This window comes from Amblyraja radiata, chromosome 5 (genome assembly GCF_010909765.2).
Source record: "Amblyraja radiata isolate CabotCenter1 chromosome 5, sAmbRad1.1.pri, whole genome shotgun sequence".
NCBI classification, from domain to species: Eukaryota; Metazoa; Chordata; class Chondrichthyes; order Rajiformes; family Rajidae; genus Amblyraja; species Amblyraja radiata.
In genome coordinates, this window is record NC_045960.1 from 60,446,551 (window position 1) to 60,469,924 (window position 23,374).

Below are 23,374 nucleotides of genomic sequence, written 5' to 3' on the forward strand. Positions count from 1 at the left end.
CACCGTTGTGTCGTCTGCAAACTTGACGATGGTATTCTTTTTGCCACTTACCTATACTAAGGGGTACTTTGCTGTAGCTATTTGAGCCTACCAGCATTGCTTTGCAAAGTGAGAGGATAGCTGAGAATTCAGCATAAACCCATAGAGTCACATGAATAACGTGCAAACTCCATAGACAACTGACAAGGTCAAACCCGAGTCCCCAGGGCTGTGTGGTAGCAGCACTAACTGCTGCACTACATCTAATTTTTATTACATAGATATGGCTTTTTTGCAAAATATGTTGAGATTCTATCGAGTTGTTATGCTCTTTTTTTTGTTGAGCAGTCAGTAATAATACACACACACCTCGACCGCATGCCCACAAGCCCGGAGCTCCACCGCTGTACGGCGGCGCCGCCTGCCCGTCCACCACGAGGCCGAGATGGCCACCACGTGGAGCAGCAACAACATCCACCGCCTCTCCGACCTTCACCGCCTTCCCGGATAAACTGCCGCTGCTGCCGACTCTCACCGCCACCCTGGGGCCATCGCTGTTGTCACCACCTCCCCAGGGCCACCATGCTGCTGCCGCCAACCCGTATCTCTACTCCAGCCCCCCATGGGCCTCCACCAGCGACTCCGCCGACCCTCGCCTCTCCACCACCACCAGCGGGCCAGTCGTCACCTTACCAGAGTTCCAGGCTCAGCACCAGGCCCACAACCTCCATGGTGCACACAGCACATGTTCTGACTCTGCTGTGTCCTACTACCTCCCCCCCCCCACCCCTCCTCCTACAGGGAACCTCAATAGTGATGGGTCTTCCACTTCCCCTTCTTTTAACCAGGTTACCCCGACCACACACCCGCTACTTAAAATAACCCGCTGTTTATTTATTTAAGAGGTGCCGGAGCGGTGCTCCGGTGAGCTCCAGCAGCACTGCATCCCTGCTTGTACTACACACCTATATTCTAATAGTCATTGGTGGTTTTCGAGTAGGGTGTGGAGAAATATTTTCCTAGAGTATGACATAAGTCTGGAACATGCAGCTTGGAAGAATGGTGGAGCTGGGAAGCTTCAATTAATTTACTAAGTACAATAATTCTTCGATTTAAAAAATAGAGATGTGTTCTTGGGAATTATTTTGTGATGAAAAATCCTGTAAATTGAAAAGGCTGTGTAAAATTCATTGAGTATTTTAGTAAACTCATTAGTCTTTACAGTGTGGACACAGACACTTCAGCCCACTGTCCATGCGGACCAGCGATCACCCTGTAGACTAGCAATATCCTAAAGACTAATGCCCCTGTCCCACTTAGGAAACCTGAACGGAAACCTCTGGAGACTTTGCGCCCCACCCAAGGTTTCCGTGCGGTTCCCGGAGGTTGCAGGTAGTGGAAGCAGGTAGGGAGACTGACAAAAACCTCCTGGAACTGCACGGAAACCTTAGGTGGGGCACAAAGTCTCCAGAGGTTTCCGTTCAGGTTTCCTAAGTGGGACAGGGGCATAAGGATAAATTATAATTTGGTCCAAAGCAAATTAACCTACAAACCTGCATGTCTTTGGAGTGTGGGAGGAAACCAGAGCACCCGGAGAAAACCCACGTGGTCACCAGAGGTGAGGATCGAACTCGGCTCTCCTGCGCTGTAAAGCAGCAGCTCTACCGCTGTGCCACCCACAAAGTGTAATCCTATGCATGGAGAATGCCATGCCATTCTTCATAGCAAAAAATAAATTCATAAATCGAAGATGCACCATGCCCTCCATAATGTTTGGGACAAAGACCCATCATTTATTTATTTGCTCTGTACACAATTTGGGATTTGTAATAGAAAAAAATTACGTGGTTAAAGTGCACATTGTCAGATTTTATTAAAGTGTATTTTTATACATTTTGGTTTCACCATGTAGAAATTACAGCTGTGTTTGGTTGGAATCTGGAATGCATTGCTGAAGGCTGTTACTCCTAGAACATTTAATTAGTATCTAGACGAGTGCTCGTATTGTCAAGGCATGGAAGGCTATAGACCAAATGCTGGTAAATGGAATTAATATAGATGGGTATTGATGGTCAGCGTGGACATGGTGGGCCTATTCCTGGGTCTATTCCTGTTCGATATGACTCGGCAAATGCTAAATCTGAAATCCAGTATTGAATTTTAAAACCCATCAAACCAACCTTCTTTACCACCTTTTATTTTGGTGGGACTTTTTTCTTAAAGTTTAAGTAAAATCCTTCTCTTTTTCCCCCCTACATTTTTGATGTCTCAAAGATCGAAGGGCCGAATGGCCCACTCCTGCACCTATTGTCTATTTATCTAGCACTAACGGTGTTAAATAAATGGAAAGTTTTTGCTGTTGTGGAGGGAATAGCAGTTCATGACTCCAGGCAACACATATACACACACACCATAGAACTCAATTTTTCATGTCATATCTCCTCCCTTTATTTTTCCCCCCACGGTGCAAACACCCCCAAGCTGATACATGTGACAACAACAAACCAATGCCAGACTGCAAATGTTTGATTACTCACATAGACAATCACAGAATCATGGATTACACATTTATAATATTGCAGTACAATGTTACGTACAACGATGTTGCTGCAATGTCGGTTTCACTATTTCATTTTTACAGAGTGACAAACCTCAAATTGCTCAAAGGTAATTGATATAAATCAAGTTTAACTAAGAAGTACCTTCATCCATATCGACTGGGTCAGGCCTGGCTGGTTTAGTTTCTGGGTTTGGATCGATCTCACCAGGTTTAAGCTTTCGAGGATCATCAGCAGCTTCCTCTTCTTGGTCTCTCTGGGCAGCTTTATCTCTGTAAATATGTCCCAACACCACTGTCAGTTGCATAACCATGATTTTTCTAAATACTTTTATTTAAACATTGGTTTGGGTAAAATCAGACTGCTCACCAAAGATATTTTTAATTTGTGCACAAATAAAAACAACTAAAATAACTATCCTAAAGAAAATGATTATGCCAACCAGGTACTAGAAAATATACAAATGTTTCCACATCTTTCATGATCGCTTATTGAAGTGAAAAACATTTGAATTAAGTTCAGTTTGTACCAGTAAGATAAGAAAGAAATAATCTTTCCTGAATGCAGAATACACATATCCTTGGAATTCCCATGCAAAATGTGATTAGTGCATGAAAGCACTCTTCAGATAATGATTTTGACAGGCCAATCTGGTGATTTGCTAGAAATCGACTATGTCAAAGTTAATCTGAAGCTTATGAAATGTAATATGAAGTTTATACTTTGGAGTACCAAATCAACTTGCAGATTGGAAAAGCATGTTTATGCAAAATAGTGAGAAATGGGAAGAAATGCCAACAGAAGGAAAATGTTAAAATGGCAAATATTTCTTACAAATAAAAAGTGCTTTTTAAATATAGGACTTCAAGATCCTCATCCTGCAAAGATCAAATGCAAGTGGTGTCTGCTAATAAAATAATCTTAAAATTAACATAATTCTCCTGTTAATGTTTATGTTAATAACTGGATCTTAAAAGCTAAAGAAACGATCATAAACAGTGTTATTTTCCTGCCACTCGTCGGTGGAATTATCCAAATTCCTGACAGCTAAAAGCAGCACCACAAATTTAGATGGATCATCCTGAAATCATATATAAATTGCATATTATTGCAAAACTTAGACGTTTAACCAACACTATTAATCAACATTTCCAATTAATTTAAAAAACGCGATTTAAGAAAATAATGTTTGTAAAAAACGCGGCCATAAAATGATGACAATTCTTTCACTTGAATATAAATTTGCAACATCTTATATGATTGATATTAATGTAGTCAATTTAGTTTTAGATATTCAATTACAAATGTATCGATGCCAATATAGCATTTCCCCAGGATTTCAGCCATTCGTTTTTGTCTTCCTGTTTCCCTTTATTGTACTTCAACTTACAGAAGATATTCATAATGTTCCAAGCACTGGGCAGCTGTTCTGCCAATAATTGGAGCAATGGTCCTCCACTGGGTTGGCATGAGCTTTGCCAAATGGAGTAACTTCTCTTCTTCCTCCCTTGACCATTCTGTCTTCTTGATACTTGGATCTAGCCACTCATACCTTGTTGGCAAAAGAAAAACAAAGATTTCATTAATTACAATTATTAAAGGCAGATCTACAGTTTCAATAACGTGCTTTAGAAATATTAAACCCCATGTCTTTTCCTGGATACTGCATCTTTCAGTCAAGATGAAGGGACTCAACCTTAAACATCAACAGACCATTTCCCTCCACAAATACTCCCTGACCTGAAGTTCCTTCAGTTACACTCATTTTTCTGCTGCAGATTTCAGCATCTGTAATCTCTTGAGCTACTTTGATTAAAGTGTACAATTAATGCATACTTCATGGAAAGTTAAAATGTGCTTGAATATATAACTACATATTGTGTGTGTAATATCCTTACCGTGCATAGTAAATAGCATCTTCAATGGCCACCTGTAAGTTCTGTAGTATAGTGCTGAACTAAAAGAATGAGCACTCATCTGTAGTATGTGACAATAGTTGTGTTTTGTTCAATTTAGTCAGAATTTTTGCCAAGACCAGTGATGGAAGTTGATCACGCACGGACTGTTGCTCATTATTATGAAGTCCCTCAAAACGAATCATTTTATCAAATCATGTTCCTGAATGCTATTTACCCATCTTTTTTTTTTTTTAAAGCAATATTCAAACAAGTTATTAAATTGTTAATTAACTGTCCACAGCCTACTGGGATTGAGGTTGCGGTATGCAATGGGTTAGGAAGATAAAATAAAAATCTATTGCTCTTTGTGGAATGTGGATATCCCTTTAGATTCACCTGCACAACAACTCGCTTGTACTCACTGACCAGGTTCACCAACAACATTGAATACACTGGGAACAAAATGCCAAACTTACCATCTGGCTTTGCATTGTTTGGCTGACTTCCGGTGCAACAGTGATGCAATACGTGACCACTGGTTTTTGCCATATTTCATCACCGCTGCTTTAAGAATTTCATCCTAAAATAAACAAATAGCATGTTACTTATAATAGAACTGAAGCATGATTTTCTAAGTGCATAAAGGGCATACGAGCTATCCAAGTTACAGAACTCAAGCATGAATCTCCAACTACAATCAATTTAAAAAATGACATTAAATTTATAATTATTTTAAATATGGATTGGTCTTCCCTATTATTAACTGTCAGGCCCAAGGATTCTGTAAGGACTTTGCAGTGTCACTCTCTACAAGTCTGGAGCTGTGCTACCAGGTGGAAACTATAAACAAATGAGAAGAACTGTCTCAGACACATGGGCAGCAATCCAGGGTATAAAAGAAAACGATACAGGTGTGCAGTCATAGGTGAAGAGGGAGTAGAGGAGGGGGCTCAGCACACAGCCCTGTGGAACGCCGGTGTTCAGGGTGAGGGTTGAAGAGGTGTGCTTGTCTAACCTAACAGACTGGGGTCTGTTGGTTAGAAAGTCCAGTATCCAGTTGCAGAGGGAGGGGTCGATGCCCAGGTTACCGAGTTTGGTGATCAGTTTTGATGGTATAATGGTGTTGAATGCTGAGCTGTAATCGATGAACAGCATTCTTACGTAAGTGTCTCTGTTGTCGAGGTGGGAGAGGGCGGAGTGAAGTGCCGTTGAGATGGCATCCTCCGTACTCCTGTTCTTGCGGTAGGCAAACTGATAGGGATCCAGTGTGGGGGGTAGGCAGCTTTTGAGGTGTGCCAGGACCAGCCTCTCGAAGCACTTGGTGATGATGGGGGTAAGTGCAACTGGGCGGAAGTCGTTGAGGCTTCTATGCAGCTGTCTATGCAGAAAAAAAAGCTTGTGGAAGGGAGGCTTAAGGAATAGGGTCAGAAATCCAAAAGAATGTGGACAAAAACAATAAAAACAAAAATTGATTTTTAAAATTTATATGCTAAGACATGTACCATCAGTTTTAGTATTGATGCATGCTGGATTAGATTAGAATAATTTAAATAATTGAAAATAAAATTGATGGGACTTCAGCATCTTTTTTGTCTTTCTATTTCTCTTTTTGTGCTTTTACTCAACATCAAACCAAATGAGGATTAAATTTATTCAAACAAAATAAAAAATTGGTTAAAATACAAATATAAAAATTGGAAGTGCGTTTGACATAGGCTGTGGGCCGAGCATCAAAAATGTGTCTAGAAATAGGATTTCGTGACCCAAGTCACCAAACTACATGAAATTTTCACATATTGTGTAAAAAGATTTATATAAATCACCCCTGAAACTCGATATGAAGAGGACTTGCACATTTTTATTAAATTAGAGAAAAACCGGAAAAATGTCGGGAAATTTTTAGTCCAATCAAAGCACGTTTAACATTGAGTTGTCTGCCAGTTGGCCAATCACGCGTTTTGCTTCAGGCTAGCACACAAAATGGCTGAGGGGGCTTCACAGATGCCTGTTTTACTGGAGATTCCGATGTGTTGTTCTGTGGAATAAATGTCGTGGAAACTTGCAGCAGGTTAATTGTATTTAGTGGGAAAAGCATAAAAAAGGCTGAAGAAAGTGCTGCGAAGTGGATTAAAGTGCAAGAAAGCCTTCAAAGTCCCCGCTGATGTGCTGGAACACAAAGGCCCCCATGAATCAACTCTAACTGAAAGGTAAGACTAAAGTCTGAATTTATGAAAATCTATCTGTATGGACTTTAATTAATTTCACCATTCATTCATTCATTCCTTATTCATTCATTCCTTATTCATTCATTCACTCACTTACTCATTCATTCATTCATTCATGAAATTGAGGGCCTAAACTATAACACAGTCAATTAAACATTGTCACTAATGCCAGCTTGTTGTAGAGTAATAAGTCTTTAACAAATAATCTCGGAGCTGCCTGCGAAAACTTACCGGGAAAAAGTGCTCCGACCGCGGGGCCTAGGTACTGGCGGGGGGGGGGGGGGGAGGTTATACATAGTGCCGTCTGTAGCGGTCATTTTCAGACCCCGATAACGGGAGAAAAACGGAGGGATATTGATCGCTATTTACCGCGAGTACCTAGGCCCCGCGGTCGGAGCACTTTTTCCCGGTAAGTTTTCGCAGGCAGCTCCGAGATTAGCTGTTAAAGACTTATTACTCTACAACAAGCTGGCATTAGTGACAATGTTTAATTGGCTATGTTATAGTTTAGGCCCTCAATTTCATGAATGAATGAATGAGTAAGTGAGTGAGTGAATGAATGAATGAATGAATGAATGAATAAGGAATGAATGAATAAATGAATGAAGGGTGAAATTAATTAAAGTCCATACAGATAGATTTTCATAAATTCAGACTTTAGTCTTACCTTTCAGTTAGAGTTGATTCATGGGGGCCTTCTTTGTGTTCCAGCACATCAGCAGGGACTTTGAAGGCTTTCTTGCACTTTAATCCACTTCGCAGCACTTTCTTCAGCCTTTTTTATGTTTTTCCCACTAAATACAATTAACCTGCTGCAAGTTTCCACGACATTTATTCCACAGAACATCTCCAGTAAAACAGGCATCTGTGAAGCCCCCTCAGCCATTTTGTGTGCTAGCCTGAAACAAAGCGCGTGATTGGCCAACTGGCAGACAACTCAATGTTAAACGTGCTTTGATTGGACTAAAAAATTCACGACATTTTTCCGGTTTTTCTCTAATTTAATTAAAAATGTGCAAGTCTTCTTCATATCGAGTTTCAGGGGTGATTTATATAATTTTTTTCACACAATATGTGAAAATTTCATGTAGTTTGGTGACTTGGGTCGCGAAACTGCAGAACAAAGCTCCTCGGCCCACAGCCTAACATTGCTAATACAGTAATCATGTGGGATTCTTTATATCGACTGCGTAAATCAATTGAGTACCAACGGTGCAGAGAATTAATTCCTAGAATGCATACTAGACCAGTTTCTTGAATTGCTTCAGTTCTGCTGAAAGTATCCCAGTTTTGTTGAGTAAAAAATTCCAGAATTTATATTTAGAGCCATGTATTTCCAAATCAGAACAGTGTGTGGCTTGGAAGATAAATTGTAAAAGGTAATGCACCTACACTGATACTACCCTTAAGGGCCTGTCCCACTTACGTGTCCTGGGCACGCAAATTACGCGACCTCGTGGTCGCGTTGAGCCGAGACGGTCGAGCGAAGGTCAGGCGCGATTACATGCGTACGCACAGCCGTCTGGAGCGCGTGACGTCATTTGAAGATGGACACAAAGCTGGAGTAACTCAGCGGGACCGGCAGCATCTCTGGAGAGAAGGAATGGGTGACGTTTCGTGTCGAGACTCTTCTTCAGTCTGAAAAGAAGGGTCTTGACCCGAAACGTCACCCATTGCTTCTCTCCCGAGATGCTGTCGGTCCCGCTGAGTTACTCCTGAATTTTGTGTCTATCTTCAATTTTCTTGGCCCTGCTTCTCCTCCCCTTCCCTGCTCTCTCTCAGCCCACTGTCTCCGCCTCTTCCTTTCTTCTTCCCGCCCCTCCCCCCACCCTCACATCAGTCTGAAGTGTCTCGACCCGAAACGTTGCCTATTTCCTTCGCTCGCTCCATAGATGCTGCCTCACCCGCTGAGTTTCTCCAGTATTTTTGTCTACCTTCAATTTTCCAGCATCTGCAGTTGATTCTGAAACAGAACTAGGTTTCTATGATTAATGTTCCCTATCTATCCAGTCCAACACTGAGAATATCATTAAATCCAAAACTGAAAGTTTCACCTGTCCATTTTTGCTGAATCAAAACAGCTTTTGGAACTACCAATCTTAATTAGACCGATTCCTGCTGCTGTGAATACAAACAAACTACAGAAACATTGTGTTTAAGAAGGAACTGCAGATGCTGGAAAATCGAAGGTACACAAAGGTATACATCCAGTTTTTTTGTGTACCTACAGAAACAATGTAGTTGGGGGATTGTGAGGGGGGAGTCCAGGTGTAGCTGAAACAGAACCAATTTCGCTCCCGACCCCTTTTTCCCCAGCATGCCTCTCGCCAATATTCTATCATTTGAGTACAAGCTTGAAGAGTACAGGAAGGAACTGCAGATGCTGGTTTACACTGAAGATAGACACAAAATGCTGATGTAACTCAGCTGGACAGGTAGTATCTCTGGATGGACGGAATGGATGACTCAAGACTCTTTCGGGTCGAGACTCTTCTTCAGACCGAGAGTCAGGGGAGAGGGAGACAGAGATATGGAAGGGTAAGGTGTGGAAACAAAGGGGACGAAGTTCAAAGAAATGTAGAATAGATCACTATTACCCGAGGGGGCAATACAATCAGTATAATTTTATCAGGACAGTCAAACTAGTTGGAGAACGGGAGAGGGATGGAGAGATGGGGAAAGCAAGGATTACTTGATGTTAAAGAAGTCAATATTCATACCGCTGAGTTGCAAGCTGCCCAAGCGAAATATGAGGTGCTGAAATATGAGGAGCTTGAAGAGTTGACAGCAAGGCTACTGTTTCAAAGGGTTATAAGGAACTGCTGCTCTTTGTTATACTGAAACATGGCTCATCCATGATTCTCGACCTGTTATACAACTCGAGTGTTTCTCCATTCATTTAGCGGATTGTACAGAATCCTTAAGCAAGAAGGCAGTGGCGTTTGCTTTTTGGTTAATGCTTCATTGTGCACATGTGACAGTCTTAGCTCAATTCTGCTCTTCTGACCTGGTACACTGATCATAAAATGTTGACCCTTTTACCTCCAGAGAGAGGTTCACCTCTACTATTTTGTCGACGGGCTACATATCACCCCAAAGCAACACCAAGGTGACACTTGAAGAATTCTACTTCTGAACTCCCTTAAGTGAGTGGACTGGAACATGTCCAAGACCATTTCAGCCTGAATGAGCATATCTCAGTCCCTATCAGTTTCATCAGAAATGTGTTGGAGATGGTGTTCCAAAGATAATTAGGGTCTATCCTAACTAGAAACCTTGAATGAACAGGGAGATACTCAGCATTTCAAATTCTCTAGGTATCCATATTACCAGCAATCTACCCTGGTGCCTTCCTATTGATGCAGTGATCAAGAAAGCACATCACCGTATTTACTTCCTTAGGTGCCTGAGAAGGTTCGGCATGTCCACATGGATTCCCTCACACTTCTACAGACTTGCTGCAGAAAGTATTCTGACAGGATGCATCTCAGCTCGGTATGGCAACTGCCCTGTTTTTGTTCATCTGAACCTGTGGAGAGTAGTCCAGTCCAGTACACGTCCTCTGAGGGAGGGCTATATGTATGTATTTATGTATGTATTTAATCTATGAACAAATGTTGTATAACGTTAGTACCTCCACCAATGTAAAGCACTTTGGTCAAGGAGAGTTGTTTTTTAAATGTGCTATAGAAATAAAAGTGACTTGACTTGACAGACTGGTCACCTCTTTCCATCCAGTCCATCTTCACGGTACACATCGGGGAGGCTAGAAGCATATAGGAGCTTGAAAATCTGGAGGTCCAGACTTGAGAATAGATTCTTCCTCACTGTTATCACACTCATGAACCAATCACCTTTCTCACCCCTGGAATTGCTGCCACGTTCTCACCCTTAACTCTATGTCATTCAAATATTCTGTTATTGCACTAGAACTTTTTCAATACTTCAGAATAAACTACAATCTTTGCACCGTTCTGTTCTTTTGCATTTGTCATTGTATTTATTATTATATCTTTCACTGTCATGTATACTGTTTACTCTCTAAGTTCCATGTGAACAAGGCAATTAATTGCATCCAGGTATATATGACAATAAAACTAATCTGTATCTGCTGTTAATGGTTGCACATTTGAGGAGTAATGATGGAGCCATACTGCAGTTTGTGGATTCTACTCATTGCAGCCACAATGTGCCAGTGGCGATGGACTGGATGCTATTTCAAACAGATTTCACAAGCCTACATTATTTATCAGCCATGTAAATACTGCAACTGTCAAAAGCAGATCAGTGATTTGGGACTCTCTGGTGAGTGGCTCGCCTCCCAACTTCCCAAAGCCTTTTCATCATCTCCAAAGTATAAATCAAAGTGTAAAAGCACGCCAAGAATGTGAAGACATTGCTCAGGAACATGACCGGATGCTCTCTGATGGTCTGGAGGAGTGCAGCTCCAACAATGCTCAACCATTTCAGTGACACTTACATCATCATACTAAAGCTCACACTATCACACCACGGTTGTAATATGCGCAATATGCAAAAAGATCCACAGCAACTCCCAAAAGCCTTTTCAACCTGGTCCCAAACCAGTGACGCCATCATTTAGAAGGACAAAGGGAGATCATGCGGGAACGCAGCCATCTCCAAGTTCTCCTCCACAACACCCGCCTTAGAAATACATCATGTTCCTTCATCGTTGCTAGTTTTAAATTCTGTTACTCACTACCCACCAACGCAGTGAAAATACACTCATTGCTTAGTGGCAGCTCACCCACACAAAATCGCAAGGGCAATTAGAGAGGTTACAAATGTTGACCTTGCCACGTACACCCAAAATAGACTTAAAATAATTTTAATGCACTGAATCTAGACCCCAGCTACTTCTTGCTTGAAAATGATTACCCACCTCCTCTCTAATCTTTCATTGAAAGGAATCGGGTCACCCAATCCTTGATAGGCACCGTTAAAAATTATCCAAACCACTAAAAAGTTACTGATTAAATACAATTTGTAGGTCTGTCTTAGGCCTCCTTCAGTCGTGACTGACCAGGGTGCTATTCCCTATATGGAGGACACCTGTGTGTGACTTTATTTAATGTGGGGAGACTGGTGCACAGAAAATCAGCATCCACTGCCTCCTGAGGCAGAGATTTCCATAGATTCACAACTTTCTGGGTGAAAATGTTTTTCCTCATCTCCGTTCTAAATGGCCCCCTTAAACTGTGGCCCCTATTCTTCCCCAACATTGGGAGCATGTTTCCTGCCTCTAGCGTGTCCAATCCCTTAATAATCCTATAAGTGTCAATATGATTCCCTCTCATCCTTCTAAATTCCAGTGTGTACAAGCCCAGTCGCTCCATTCTTTCAACATATGACTGTCCCGCCATCCCGGGAATTAACCTCGTGAACCTCCTTCAATAGCAAGAATGTCCTTCCTCAAATTTGGAGACCAAAACTGCACACAATACTCCAGGTGTGGTCTCACCAGGGCCCTGTATAACTGCAGAAGGACCTCTTTGCTCCTATACTCAACTCCTCTCGTTATGATGGCCAACATGCCATTAGTTTTCTTCACTGACTGCTGTACCTGCATGCTTACTTTCAGTGACTGATGTACAAGGACATCCAGATCTTGTTGTACTTCCCCTTTTCCTGACATGGCACCATTCAGATAATAATCTGCCTTCCTGTTCTTGCCACCAAAGTGGATAACCTCACATTTATCCACATTAAACTCATCTGCCCGCTCACCCAACCTGTCCAAGTCACCCTGCATCCTCATATGATCCTCCTCGCTGTTCACACTGCCACCCAGCTTTGTGTTATCTGCAAATTTGTTAATGTTACCTTTAATCCCTTCATCTAAATCATTAATGTATATTGTAAATAGCTGCGGTCCCAGCACCGAGCCTGCCATTCTGAGGGACCCGTTAATCCCTACTCTTTGTTTCCTATCAGCCAACCAATTTCAATCCATGTCATTACCCTACCGCCAATACCATGTGCTCTAATTTTGCCCACTAATCTCCAATGAGACCTTATCAAAGGCTTTCTGAAAGTCCAGGTACACAATATCCACTGGCTCTCCCTTGTCCATTTTCCTAGTTACATCCTCAAAAAAATTACAGAAGATTTGTCAAGTATGATTTCCCTTTCGTAAATCCATGCTGACTCGGACCAATCCTATTACTGCTATCCAAATGTGCCGCTATTTCATCTTTTATAATTGACTCCAGTTTCCTCACCACCGATGCCAGGCTAACTCGTCTATAATTCCGTTCTCTCTCTCCCTCCTTTCTTAAAAAGTGGGATAACATTAGCTACCCTCCAATCCACAGGAACTGATCCTGAATCTATAGAATATTGGAAAATGATCACCAATGCGTCCACAATTTCTCACGCCACCTCCTTAAGTACCCTGGGATGCAGACCATCAGGCCCTGGGGATTTATCAACCTTCAGTCCCATCAGTCTATCCAACACCATTTCCTGCCGAATGTGAATTTTCTTCAGTTCCTCCGTCACCCTAGGTCCTCTGTCCACTAGTACATCTGGGAGATTGGTTGTGTCTTCCTTCATGAAGACAGATCCAAAGTACCTGTTCAACTCATCTGCCATTTCCTTAGTCCCCATAATAAATTCACCTGCTTCTGTCTTCAAGGGACACACATTTGTCTCAACTATTTTTTTCCTCCTCACATACCTAAATAAGTTTTTACTATCATCCTTTATATTCTTGGCTAGCTTGCTTTCGTACCTCATATTTTCTTTCCATACTGCCTTTTTAGTTATATTCTGTTGCCCTTTAAAAGTTACCTAATCATCTGGCTTCCCGCTCATCTTTGCTATGTTATACGTCTTCTCTTTGATTTTTATACTGTCCTTGACTTCCCTCGTCAGCCACGGTCACCTCTTACTCGCCTTAGAATCTTTCTTCCTCTTTGGAATGAACTGATCCTACACCTGCTGTATTATTCCCAGAAATACCTACCATTGTTGTTCCACCGTCATCCCTGTTAGGGTATCTTTCCACTAAACTTTGGCCATCTCCTCCCTCGTGCCTCCATAGTCCTTTGCTCAACTGGAATTGTGACACTTCCGATTTTCCCGTCTCTCTCTCAAATTGTAGAATAAAGCTTATCATATTATGGTCACTACCTCCTAATGGCTCCTTTACCTTGAGTTCCCTTATCAAATCCAGAATTGCCTTCTCCCTGGTAGGCTCCAATATAAGCTGCTCTAAGAATCCATCTCGGAGGCACTCCACAAACTTCCTTTCTCCAGTACCAACCTGATTTTCCCAGTCTACCTGTATGTTGAAATCTCCCATAACCACCATAGCATTAACTTTGCTACATGCCAATTTTAACTCCTGATTTAACTTGCACCCTATAGCCAGGCTACTGTTTGGGAGCCTGTAGATAACTCCCATGAGGGTCTTTTGACCCTTACAATTCCTCAGTTCTATCCATACTGACTCTACATCTACTGATTCTATGTCACCCCTCGCAAGGGACTGAATTTCATTGCTTACCAACAGAGCTGCCCCACCCCCTCTGCCCACCTGTCTGTCTTTTCCATAGGACGTATGCCCTTGAATATTCAGTTCCCAGCCCTGGTCCTCGCAGCCATGTCTGTAATTCCCACAACATCATACTTGCCAATTTTAAACTGAACCTCAGGCTCATCCACTTTATTTCTTATACTTCGCGTATTCATATGCAACACTTTAACCGGTATTCACCTCCCCTCTCACAACGGTGGTCACTATTGCCCCTGACCTTACTCTCTTATCCCTTCTCGAAATTTCTTTCCTTATAATTCGGGAGTCTTTTGTAACTTTTTCTGTACTCACTTCCCCTTTAACTCCATCTTTATACTCCCACTTTGTCAACTCTCCCATCTATTTACTTTAAACCCACACATGTAGCACTAGCAAACCTGCCTGCCAGAACGTTGGTCCCTCTCATAGAAACATAGAAAATAGGTGCAGTAGGCCATTCGGCCCATTCAATATGCTCATGGCTGATCATCCAACTCAGTATCCTGTACCTGCCTTCTCTCCATACCCCCTGATCCCTTTAGCCACAAGGGCCACATCTAACTCCCTCTTAAATATAGCCAATGAACTGGCCTCAACTACCTTCTGTGGCAGAGAATTCCAGAGATTCACCACTCTCTGTGTGAAAAATGTTTTCTTCATCTCGGTCCTAAAAGATTTCCCCCTTATCCTTAAACTGTGACCCCTTGTTCTGGAGTTCCCCAATATCGGGAACAATCTTCCTGCATCTAGCCTGTCCAACCCCTTAAGAATTTTGTAAGTTTCTATAAGATCCCCCCTCAATCTTCTAAATTATAGCGAGTACAAGCCGAGTCTATCCAGTCTTTCTTCATATGAAAGTCCTGACATCCCAGGAATCAATCTGGTGAACCTTCTCTGTAGTCCCTCTATGGCAAGAATGTCTTTCCTCAGATTAGGAGAGCAAAACATAGAAACATAGAAAATAGGTGCAGGAGTAGGCCATTCGGCCCTTCGAGCCTGCACCGCCATTCAATATGATCATGGCTGATCATCCAACTCAGTATCCAAACTGTACGCAATACTCCAGGTGTGGTCTCACCAAGACCCTGTACAACTGCAGTAGAACCTCCCTACTCCTATACTCAAATCCTTTTGCTATTTTCTATGTTTCTCCAGTTAAGGTGTAACTGGTCCCTTTTGTACAGGTCACCCCTACCCCTGAAGAGATCCAAGTGGTCTATAATCTAAATCCCTGCACCAGCCCCCCAGCCACACGTTCAGATCCCCTATCTCCCTGTTCCTGCCCTCACCACCAACCCCAAAGGACGAATACAAATTGGGAATGCCAGAGACAAGGGTCCAAGAACACCAGCCAATTACAGTAGCTTGGCCCAATATTAACTCATCATCAATTCATGAAGTCGACAAGGGAGGTGCCGTGGTAGTCTGGCGCGCCGATCTCTACAAAGCTGAGGCCACGCGCCAACTCTCGGACACCTCCTCCTACTTACCCTTGGACCATGACCCCACTGACGAGCACCAGGCCACTATTTCTAGCACCATCACCGACTTCATCAATTCCCACGCCCTGCCCGACCAAGCTTCCAACCTCATCGTTCCCCAGCCCCACACGGCCCGTTTTTACCTTCTCCCCAAAATCCACAAACCCGGTTCTCCCGGCAGACCCATTGTCTCTGCGTGTTCGTGCCCCACCGAACTCATCTCCACATACCTTGACTCCATCCTATCCCCCTTGGTCAAATCCCTCCCCACCTATGTTCTAGACACCTCAGACACTCTCCGCCGCCTCCACGCATTCCACTCTCTGGGCCCTCACCCCCTCATCTTCACCATGGATGTCCGGTCACGCTACACCTCCATCCCCCACCAGGATGGCCTCGGAGCCCTCCGGTTCTTCCTCGACCAGAGGAGCAACCTATACCCAGCCACTGACACTCTCCTCCGCTTAGCGGAGTTGGTCCTCACCCTCAACAACTTTACATTTGACTCCTCCCATTTCCTCCAAACACAAGGCGTAGCTATGGGCACACGCATGGGCCCCAGCTACGCCTGCCTCTTTGTCGGGTACGTTGAACAATCCTTGTTCGAGACGTACCAGGGCCCCATCCCCGACCTCTACCTCCGTTACATTGACGACTGCTTTGGGGCCACCTCCTGCACCTACACACAACTGACTGACTTCATCCACTTCACCACCAACTTCCATCCGGCACTCCAATACACCTGGACGATTTCCGACACTTCCTTACCATTCCTTGACCTCACCATCTCCATCGCAGGGGACAGACTCCTGACCGACATACATTACAAACCCACTGACTCACATGGCTATCTGGACTACACGTCTTCCCACCCTGCCCCCTGTAAAGACTCCATCCCCTACTCCCAATTCCTCCGCCGCATCTGTTCCCAGGATGAGACATTCCATACCAGGGCATCGGTAATGTCCTCGTTCTTCAAGGAACGGGGATTCCCCTCCGCCACCATAGATGAGGCTCACACCAGGGTCTCATCCATACCCCGTAACACTGCTCTCTCTCCCCATCCCCGCACTCGCAACAAGGGCAGAGTCCCTCTGGTCCTCACCTTTCACCCCACGCCGGCAAATACAACACATAATCCTCCGCCATTTCCGCCACCTCCAACGTGACCCCACCACTCGCCACATCTTCCCATCTCCCCCCATGTCTGCCTTCCGCAAAGACCGCTCCCTCCGCAACTCCCTCGTCAATTCTTCCCTTCCCTCCCGCACCACCCCCTCCCCGGGCACTTTCCGTTGCAACCGCAAGAAATGCAACACCTGTGCCTTCACCTCCCCCCTCGACTCCATTCAAGGACCCAAGCAGTCGTTCCAGGTGCGACAAAGGTTCACCTGTATCTCCTCCAACCTCATCTACTGCATCCGCTGCTCTAGATGTCAGCTGATTTACATCGGGGAGACCAAGCGTAGGTTGGGCGATCGTTTCGCCGAACACCTCCGCTCAGTCCGCAATAACCTACCTGAACTCCCGGTGGCTCAGCACTTCAACTCCCCCTCCCATTCCCAATCCGACCTCTCTGTCCTGGGTCTCCTCCATTGCCAGAGTGAGCAACAGCAGAAATTGGAGGAACAGCACCTCATATTCCGTCTGGGGACCTTGCGTCCGTATGGCATTAACATTGAATTCTCCCAATTTTGCTAGCCCTTGCTGTCTCCTCCCCTTCCTTAACCCTCTAGCTGTCTCCTCCCACCCTCCCGTCCGCCCGCCCTCGGGCTCCTCCTCCCCTTTTCCTTCTTTCTCCCCCCCCCCACCCCCCATCAGTCTGAACAAGGGTTTCGGCCCGAAACGTCGCCTATTTCCTTCGCTCCATAGATGCTGCTGCACCCGCTGAGTTTCCCCAGCAATTTTGTGTACCATCAATTCATGAAGGATTGGGAAGAAATGTAATTACGCAAAGGATAGTGAGTCTTTCAAATTCTGTATCCGATAGAGTTGTGGATCCTCAATTATTGAGTAAATTCAAGACTGGGATGCACAGCATCTTAGAGATAAAGGGAATCGATGAACGTGAGGTTAGTCCAGTGAAGTGGTGCTGAGGTAGATCAGCCATGGCCTTCGACAACAGCAGAACAAGGTCGAGGGAACATTATTGTTAATGTTTTTTTGAGACCCAGGGGCTGCAAGCTCGCCCAGCCTTAACCGTGAACACGAATCCCCAGGCCGGGATAGGCCAGGCCCGAGGAGCGTAGGCCCGCCGCTCACCTCCGTGTTCCTCCAGACGCCTCCTTTGATCATTATCCGCGGCATCTTTGCGCTGGTCGGGGAGCTAGAGGAGATCCTCCGGCGTCTTGGTGAGAAGAGGGGGAGATGTTTAGCTGGCTGCCGGTGTGGACAGCAGGCTGCGGCTGCGGCTCGGTAACGGCAGGCAGGGTCCCCACACTGAGCAACACGCCCGCCCGCCCACTGCCGCTGTGAGTAGACTGGAGCGGCTCGGCTCGGCTCGGCGCCCTCTCGGCAGGATGACCGTCACTGCAGGCGCTGTCTGCTGGGTTACAGTCACATAGTGATAGAGTCAGTGTGGAAACACGCCCTTCGGCCCAACTTGCCCACACAGGCCAACAGGGTTGCCAGCAGTCCAGGATTACCTTGCGACAGATTGACCTCCTCGGTACATCCCTGTGTGAGAAAAGGGTTAATAGAGATGGTTGATTTATACTAGAACTCTGAAATATAACTTTGAAAGAAATAAGGTGTCAGCAGAAGCCAGACTGCTAGTAGAATAGAAAGTAACGATATAAAGAACAGAGAGAAATTCTAGATAATAGCAGCAAGTACAGATGGTGACATTTCAAGGATGAGAGTCAGATCTAAACCACAGTCAGGCAAGAACATAACGGGAACTGGGGGAAGAACTTTTTTCACACAGAGAGTGGTGAATCTCTGAAACTCTGCCACAGAGGGTAGTCGAGGCCAGTTCATTGGCTATATTTAAGAGGGAGTTAGATGTGGCCCTTGTGGCTAAGGGGATCAGAGGGTATGGAGAGAAGGCAGGTATGGGATACTGAGTTGGATGATCAGCCATGATCATATTGAATGGCGGTGCAGGCTCGAAGGGCCGAATGGCCTACTCCTGCACCTAATTTCTATGTTTCTATAAGATAAATGAATATTGCAAAAACGCTCAGCATGACAAGATGTCTAATTTAAATGCACATGCGATGCATGATAGGGGAGGTGTCTTTGACGTTGGGTGGGCGTTCCCGGACGTTCTTGTGGGAATCAGGGCTTTATGTTATGATTGGAAGAAGCTCAATGGGGAGGGATGAGGATGTGATAATAAAGAAAAGAAATGTATAAATATAGAAGACATCCCGTTCCTCGGTGTGCCTCTAGGGGACATCAGAGGAGAGGCACCTATTCTGCAGAATATGAACTTAATAAAAACACTTCTTTGCCTGAATTTGTCTCAAGAGCGTTTGTGATTTTGAATCTCACAACTGGAAAAAATACTATCATGGTATCAAAGTAAGAAATGATTAGGGAAAAGGTTTAATAGGTATCTGAGGGGTAACTTTTTCACGCAGTGTGGTAGGCAAAGATCTTATCCGCTATAGGATCTTTGGTTGTAGGTGTATGGAACCAGCTGCCAGAGGAGGTAGACAAAAATGCTGGAGAAACTCAGCGGGTGAGGCAGCATCTATGGAGCGAAGGAAATAGGCAACGTTTCGGATCGAAACCCTTCTTCATGCCAGAGGAGGTAGTTGAGGCAGGTACCATCGCAACATTTAAGAAACATTTAGACAGTTACATGGACAGGACAGGTTTAAATTGATATGGGCCAAACGCAGGCGGGTGGGACGAGTGTAGATGGGACATGTTGGTCGGTGTGGGCAAGTTGGGCTGAAGTGCCTGTTTCTACTGTGTATGACTCTATAAGAGAATCCTTACTTTAACTTTCAGCGAAAGGATTCCGGGGGGGGGGGGGCTCGCAAAAAAGCTTGCAAAATTATAATGCGTATCTCGACCTCAGGAGTTTTGAAAACATTTTGACAAGTTATTTTTAGTCATAGACTCATAAAGTATGGAAACGGGCCCAGTGGCGCAACTTGCCCATGGTGACCAAAATGTCTATCTGAGCGAGTCCCTTCATAAAACATTACAACGCAGGAGAAAGCCCTTCACCCAACAATCCCTGAGCATCAATGATGTCAAAATAAACTCATCCCATCTGCCTACACATGGTCTATATCTCTCCATTTCCCTATCTGTGCCTGTCACTCTTTCAGCGATGGACATCAAGTGCTGCTGGAAGATGATCAACTCGGTAAAGACACTCTTTCATCTGCTTGAAATTTGGTGGCCTACCAGTACAGAGATATCCATCAGGGAATGTCGCTGACTGGCCCATTCCAGAATGCAGGAATACATGTTGAGATACTCATTGAAGCTTGGTGCAGCCAATGTCAAGGCTCTGTGGAGGCGGATGACAGTCTAGGCTCCTCCTGCTGCTGAACATTGAGGGGCAGAATCCAGTAGGGAAACCAAGGGAAGGGATGCTCCTTAAATGTTGCTCTTGCATCTACCTCCATCACCTCACCCAGCAGTGCATTCCAGGGACTTACCATTCTGTGTGTGAAAGTTTTTGATCTTATAAATCTCCTTTAAACTTACTCAGTTGCACCTGAAAACTATGCCCACTGCTATTTGACATTTCTATCATGGGAAAAAGGCTGTGATTATCTTTACCTCTCATATACTTTTTTCAGGTCACCCTCAGCCTCGGATGCTCCAAATGTAGCCTAAGCAATACTTTATACTCAACGCCCAACGAATGAAGACAAACATGTCAAATGGTTTAATTACCACTGTGTTACCATTTTCAAGAAGCTATGGATTTGCCTGCATTTGGCCCATATCCGTCTCTATCTTTCCCATCCACGTACCCTGTCTAAATATGTTTTTAAACTTTGTAACTGCCTCTAACACTTCCTCTAGCAACTTGTTTCATATATCCACCAATCGCGTGTGAATGTTTTTAAATTTCATATTCCAGCACTTGGAGTTTCATTTGTTTTCCAAATGTTTGCATGTTTAAATATGACCGTGCCTGTTTTGTCCCAGATTATGAATATAGACAAGACATTTAACCACGGGTGCTGGAATCTCTTAATCCAAAATAATAATTGAAAGAGCCAAAGCAATGCAAACAGGTCCAATCATCAAATCAACGGGATCTAAACCACAGCTAACAATGAATGACCTGTGGAGGAAGGAACTGCAGACGCTGCTTTTCATGGAGGGATCGAACGAGTGCCTGAGGGTAGGGGAAAGGCGAGGGATGGAGAGGTGAGCGAGGGATTGGGGGAGGGGAGGAGGAGAGGGGAATGATCCTGAGGTGAGGAGGGAGAGTGGGGGGATTGAGGGAGAGGAGGGGGTAGGGAGGGAGAGGGGGAAAGTGGGGGAGGTGAGGAGGGAGAATGGGGGAGGAGGGGGAATAGAGGGGAAGGAGGGGGAATAGAGGGAGAGGTGGGGGAGGTAGGGAGTGCGGAATATTGGGCGAGGAGGGCAATGGGGGAGGTCAGGAGGGATAGTGGGGGATAAGGGGAGGTGAGGAGCGGGGGATAGGAGGGGGTAGGGAGGGGAGAGGAGTTATGGAGGGAGGGAGTGACTGAGGGTAGGGGAAAGGAGAGGGAGAGGTGAGGGAGGGATTGGGGAGGGGAGGAGGAGAGGGGAAAGGTGAGGACGGGGAGGAAGTGCTGGGGGATGAGGGGAAATGAACCGCGCCTGCGCAGTTGGGGGCTACGCGTGACTGGTGGAATATTGCGTTGGGGAAACGGCTTGCATTGGGGGAACGGGTGCGTGGTGGAATATTGCGTTGGGGAACGGGTTGCGTGGGGGAACCAGTCTTCCCATGGGGGCTATAGGTGAATGGTGGAATATTGCGTTGGGGGAACGGGTTGCATTGAGGGACCAGGCCTCCCGTGTGACAGGGACCCAACGGGTCCCACTTGGTCTCGTCTATCTATCTATCTATCTATCTATCTATCTATCTATCTATCTATCTATCTATCTATCTATCTATCTATCTATCTATCTATCTATCTATCTATCTATCTTCTTCTATATCTATCTATCTATCTATCTATCTATCTATCTATCTATCTATCTATCTATCTATCTATCTATCTATCTATCTATCTATCTATCTATCTATCTATCTATCTTCTATTATTATATAAAAGTCTGTGGCTGCCTGCCGCCTGCCAGCTGCCTGCCTGACTTGTGACTCTAGCGTGTCCAAACACTTAATAATCTTATGTTTCAATAAGATACCCTTTCATCCTTCTAAATTCCAGAGTATACAAGCCCAGCCGCTCCATTCTCTCAGCATATGACAATCCCGCCATCCCGGGAATTAACCTTGTAAACCTACGCTGCACTCTTTCAATAGCAAGAATGTCCTTCCTCAAATTAGGCGACCAAAACAGTACACAATACTCCAGGTGTGGTCTCACTAGGGCTCTGTACAACTGCAGAAGGACCTCTTTGTTCCTATACTCAACTCCTCTTGTTAAGAAGGCCAACATGCCATTCGCTTTCTTCACTGCCTGCTGTACCTGCATGCTTACTTTCATTGACTGATGAACAAGGACCACCAGATCCCATTGTACTTCCCCTTTTCCCAATTTGACACCATTTTGATAATAATCTGCCTTCCTGTTTTGATACCAAAGTGGATAACCTCACATTATCCACATTAAACTCGCACCCAACCTGTCCAAGTCACCCTGCATTCTCATCGCATCCTCCTCACAGTTCACAATGCCACCCAGCTTTGAGCCATCTGCAAATTTGCTAATGTTACTCTGAATCCTTTCATCTAAATCATTGATGTATATTGTAAACAGCTGCGGTCCCAGCACCGAGCCTTGCGGTACCCCACTAGTCACTGCCTGCCATTCTGAAAGGGACCCGTTAATCCCTACTTTTTGTTTCCTGTCTGCCAACCAATTTTCTATCCATGTCAGCACTCTACCCCCAATACCATGTGCCCTCATTTTGCCCACTAATCTCCTATGTGGGACCTTATCAAATGCTTTCTGGAAGTCCAGCAACACTACATCCACTGGCTCGCCCTTGTCTGTTTTCTTAGTTATATCCTCAAAAAATTCCAGAAGATTAGCCAAGCATGATTTCCCCTTCGTAAATCCATGATGCCTTGGACCGATCCTGTTACTGCTATCCAAATGTGCCGCTATTTCATCTTTTATGATTGATTCCAGCATCTTCCCCACCACCGATATCAAGCTAACTGGTCTATAATTCCCTGTTTTCTCTCTCCCGCCTTTCTCAAAAAGTGGGATAACATTAGCTACCCTTCAATACACACGACCTGATTCTGAATCTATAGAACATTGGAAAATGATCACCAATGCGTCCACGATTTCTAGAGCCACTTCCTTAAGTACCCTGGGATGCAGACCATCAGGCCTGGGGATTTATCAGCTTTCAGTCCCATCAGTGTACCCAACACCATTTCCTGCCTAATGTGGATTTCCTTCAGTTCCTCCCTCACCCCAGATCCTCTGGCCACTACTATATCAGGAAGATTGTTTGTGTCCTCCTTAGTGAAGACGGATCAAAAGTACCTGTTCAACTCATCTGCCATTTCCTTGTTCCCCATAATAAATTC

The 23,374-nt window shown here is 44.6% G+C and overlaps 1 protein-coding gene across 1 annotated transcript in view; it reads right to left on the reverse strand.

Annotated features, from left to right (window-relative positions):
• Positions 1 to 18,162, reverse strand: part of cdc5l (cell division cycle 5 like) — a 47,228-nt gene extending 29,066 nt beyond the window's left edge. Inside the window, exons 1-4 of the mRNA XM_033021338.1 lie at positions 17,944 to 18,162; positions 4,912 to 5,015; positions 3,928 to 4,089; positions 2,682 to 2,809 (exon numbers count right to left, since the gene is read on the reverse strand). Of these exons, the coding sequence (XP_032877229.1) occupies positions 2,682 to 2,809; positions 3,928 to 4,089; positions 4,912 to 5,015; positions 17,944 to 17,988 (439 nt within the window). The 5' untranslated portion in view covers positions 17,989 to 18,162. The remainder of the gene's footprint in view (positions 1 to 2,681; positions 2,810 to 3,927; positions 4,090 to 4,911; positions 5,016 to 17,943) is intronic.
• Between the last annotated feature and the right edge of the window lie 5,212 nt (positions 18,163 to 23,374).